This window comes from Pongo abelii, chromosome 11, assembly GCF_028885655.2.
Source record: "Pongo abelii isolate AG06213 chromosome 11, NHGRI_mPonAbe1-v2.0_pri, whole genome shotgun sequence".
Lineage (NCBI taxonomy): Eukaryota > Metazoa > Chordata > Mammalia > Primates > Hominidae > Pongo > Pongo abelii.
In genome coordinates this window covers 18,383,656-18,386,273 of record NC_071996.2, presented here as the reverse complement: position 1 = coordinate 18,386,273, position 2,618 = coordinate 18,383,656, and the positions used below count along the sequence as shown (strand labels likewise).

Below are 2,618 nucleotides of genomic sequence, written 5' to 3'. Positions count from 1 at the left end.
CAAGGTATACAGTGTGATGTTTTGATATATGTATACCTTGTGAAATGCTTACTACAATCAAGCTTATCAGCACATCCACCACCTCACTGAGTTGTCTTTTCTGAGTGTGTGGTGAGAATACTGAAGATCTACTCTCAGCAAATTTCAGGTAGACAATACATTATTATTACTATAGACACCCAGCTGTACATTAGGCCTCCAGAACTTATTCATCTTATAACTACAGGTTTATACCCTTTGACCAACATCTCCCCATTTCTACCACCCCCAGCCCCTGACAACCACCATTCTGTTCTATTACCATGAGTTCGACTTTTTAAAGATTTCACACAGAAGTGAGATATGAAGTATTGGTCTTCATGTGTCTGCCTTATTTTACTTAGCATAATATCCTCCATGTTTATCTGTGTTGTCACAAATGGCAGAATTTCTTTCCTTATTAAGGCTGAATAGAATGTATATTCCATACACATCACATTTGGCTTTATCAATTCATTCATCAACTGATGCTTAGGCTGTTTCCATATCTGGGCTATTGTGAATAGTGCTGCAATGAACAGGGGAGTGCAGACATCTCTTTGAGATCCTGATTTTATTTTGTTTGGATAAATACCCAAAAGTAAGATTCAAAATGCAGAAAATCCTCAACAAAATACTAACAAACCAAGTTCAACAACACATTAAAAAGATCATACACCATCATCAGGTAGGATTTATTATTGGGATGCAAGGATAGTTTACCATAAGCAAATGAACAAATGTGATATATCATATTGAAAGAATGTTAAAAGAAAAACTTTGTCTCAAAAAAAATTATATGATCATCTAAGATATGGAAAAATTTTGTGATGAAATTCAACATCATTCGTGGAAAAGAAAAAAAACTCTCAAAAAATTAGGTACAGAAAGAATATACCTCAACACAATAAAGGTCATATATCACAAGCCACATCTAACATCCTACTCTACAGTGAAAATCCAGCAGCTTTTCTTCTAAGACGAGGAAAAAGACAAAAATGTTAACTCTTGCCACTTCCATTCAATGTATACTGGAAGTTCTAGCCAGAGCAATTAGGCAAGACAAAGAAATAAAAGTCATGCAAGTCAGAAAGAAAGAAGTAAATGTATTTTTCTGTAATTCTTCTCTTGTCTGATGTAAAAGACAGCAGTGGGAAGCAATTATTAGAATGCTGTGTTGATTAATTTAGACTGCATAAAGATGTAATTGTATAACAATAATAGCACTAAGCAGTAGAGAAGAAATGAAGTTATACAGGAGCAAAGTGTCGATATACAAGTGAATTAAGTTAGTATTAATTCAGGTTAGTTTGTTATAAATTAAGATGTTAATTGTAATATCCAGGGTGATCCTTAAGACTAACTCAAAACTCATAATAAAGGAAACAAAAAGGGAATTGAAATGCTACATTAGAAAATTTTTACTTAAGACAAAAGAAGTCAGTAAGGCAGCAATAGAAAAACGAAGAAATAAGACACATAAAAAACACATAGCAAAATGATAAAAGTAAATTTTACCTTATCAGTAATGACATTAAATGTAAATGAATTAAACACTCTAATTAAAAAACAGTTTTACACCATGCATAAAAAATGAAAACAATGTCTATGTATATTCTTTCTACAAGAGACACACTTTAGATTAACAGAAATAAACAGACTGAAAGTAAAAGCATGAGACATAATGTAACATGCCAACAATAAGCAAAGAAAGTTGAAATGTCTATAATAACAACAGGCAAAATAGACTTCAACAAAAATGTTACTAGAGACTTTTTAGATGCCGCTGCCACCAGGAGCCCTGTACTATCAGCCATGGTCAACCCCACCGTGTTCTTCAACATTGCCGTTGACAGCGAGCCCTTGGGCCAAATCTCCTTCGAGCTGTTTGCAGACAAGATTCCAAAGACAGCAGAAAATTTTTGTGCTCTGAGCACTGGAGAGAAAGCATTTGGTTATAAGTGTTCCTGCTTTCACAGAATTATTCCAGGGTTTATGTATCAGGGTGGTGACTTCACACGCCATAATGGCACTGGTGGCAAGTCCATCTACAGGGAGAAATTTGATGATGAGAACTTCATCCTAAAGCATACAGGTCATGGGATCTTGTCCATGGCAAATGCTGGACCCAGCACAAATGGTTCCCAGTTTTTCATCTGCACTGCCAAGAGTGAGTGGTTGGATGGCAAGCATGTGGTCTTTGGCAAGATGAAAGAAGGCATGAATATTGTGGAGGCCATGGAGCGCTGTGGGTCCAGGAATGGCAAGACCAGCAAGAAGATCACCACTGCTGACTATGGGCAACTCTAATAAGTTTGGCTTGTGTTTTATCTTAACCACCAGACCATTCCTTCAGTAGCTCAGGAGAGCACCCCTCCACCCCATTTGCTCACAGCATCCTAGAATCTTTGTGCTCTAGCCACAGTTCCCTTTGGGTTCCATGTTTTTCTTGTTCCCTTCCATGCCTTGCTGGATTGCAGACTTGAGTTAAGTTTATGATTACGAAATAAAAACTAAATAACAATTGTCAAAAAAAGAAAAAAAATCAGTCAAGATTGATTGACTGAAGATCTAACAATTACAAATATATGTGCCCTTAA

At 36.1% G+C, this 2,618-nt stretch overlaps 1 protein-coding gene across 1 annotated transcript; it reads left to right on the top strand.

The window, feature by feature from the left end:
* The first annotated feature begins 1,803 nt into the window (after positions 1-1,803).
* LOC100439427 (peptidyl-prolyl cis-trans isomerase A-like) lies at positions 1,804-2,353 on the top strand. Its single transcript, XM_054549123.2, has one exon. It carries the CDS (start codon positions 1,834-1,836, stop codon positions 2,326-2,328), a length of 495 nt encoding a protein of 164 aa, XP_054405098.2. The 5' UTR covers positions 1,804-1,833; the 3' UTR covers positions 2,329-2,353.
* Positions 2,354-2,618: the final 265 nt, after the last annotated feature.

What these genes read in the sequence shown, in the direction of transcription:
- LOC100439427 (XM_054549123.2), top strand. Translation starts at nt 1,834, where the DNA reads ATGGTCAACCCCACCGTGTTCTTCAACATTGCCGTTGACAGCGAGCCC.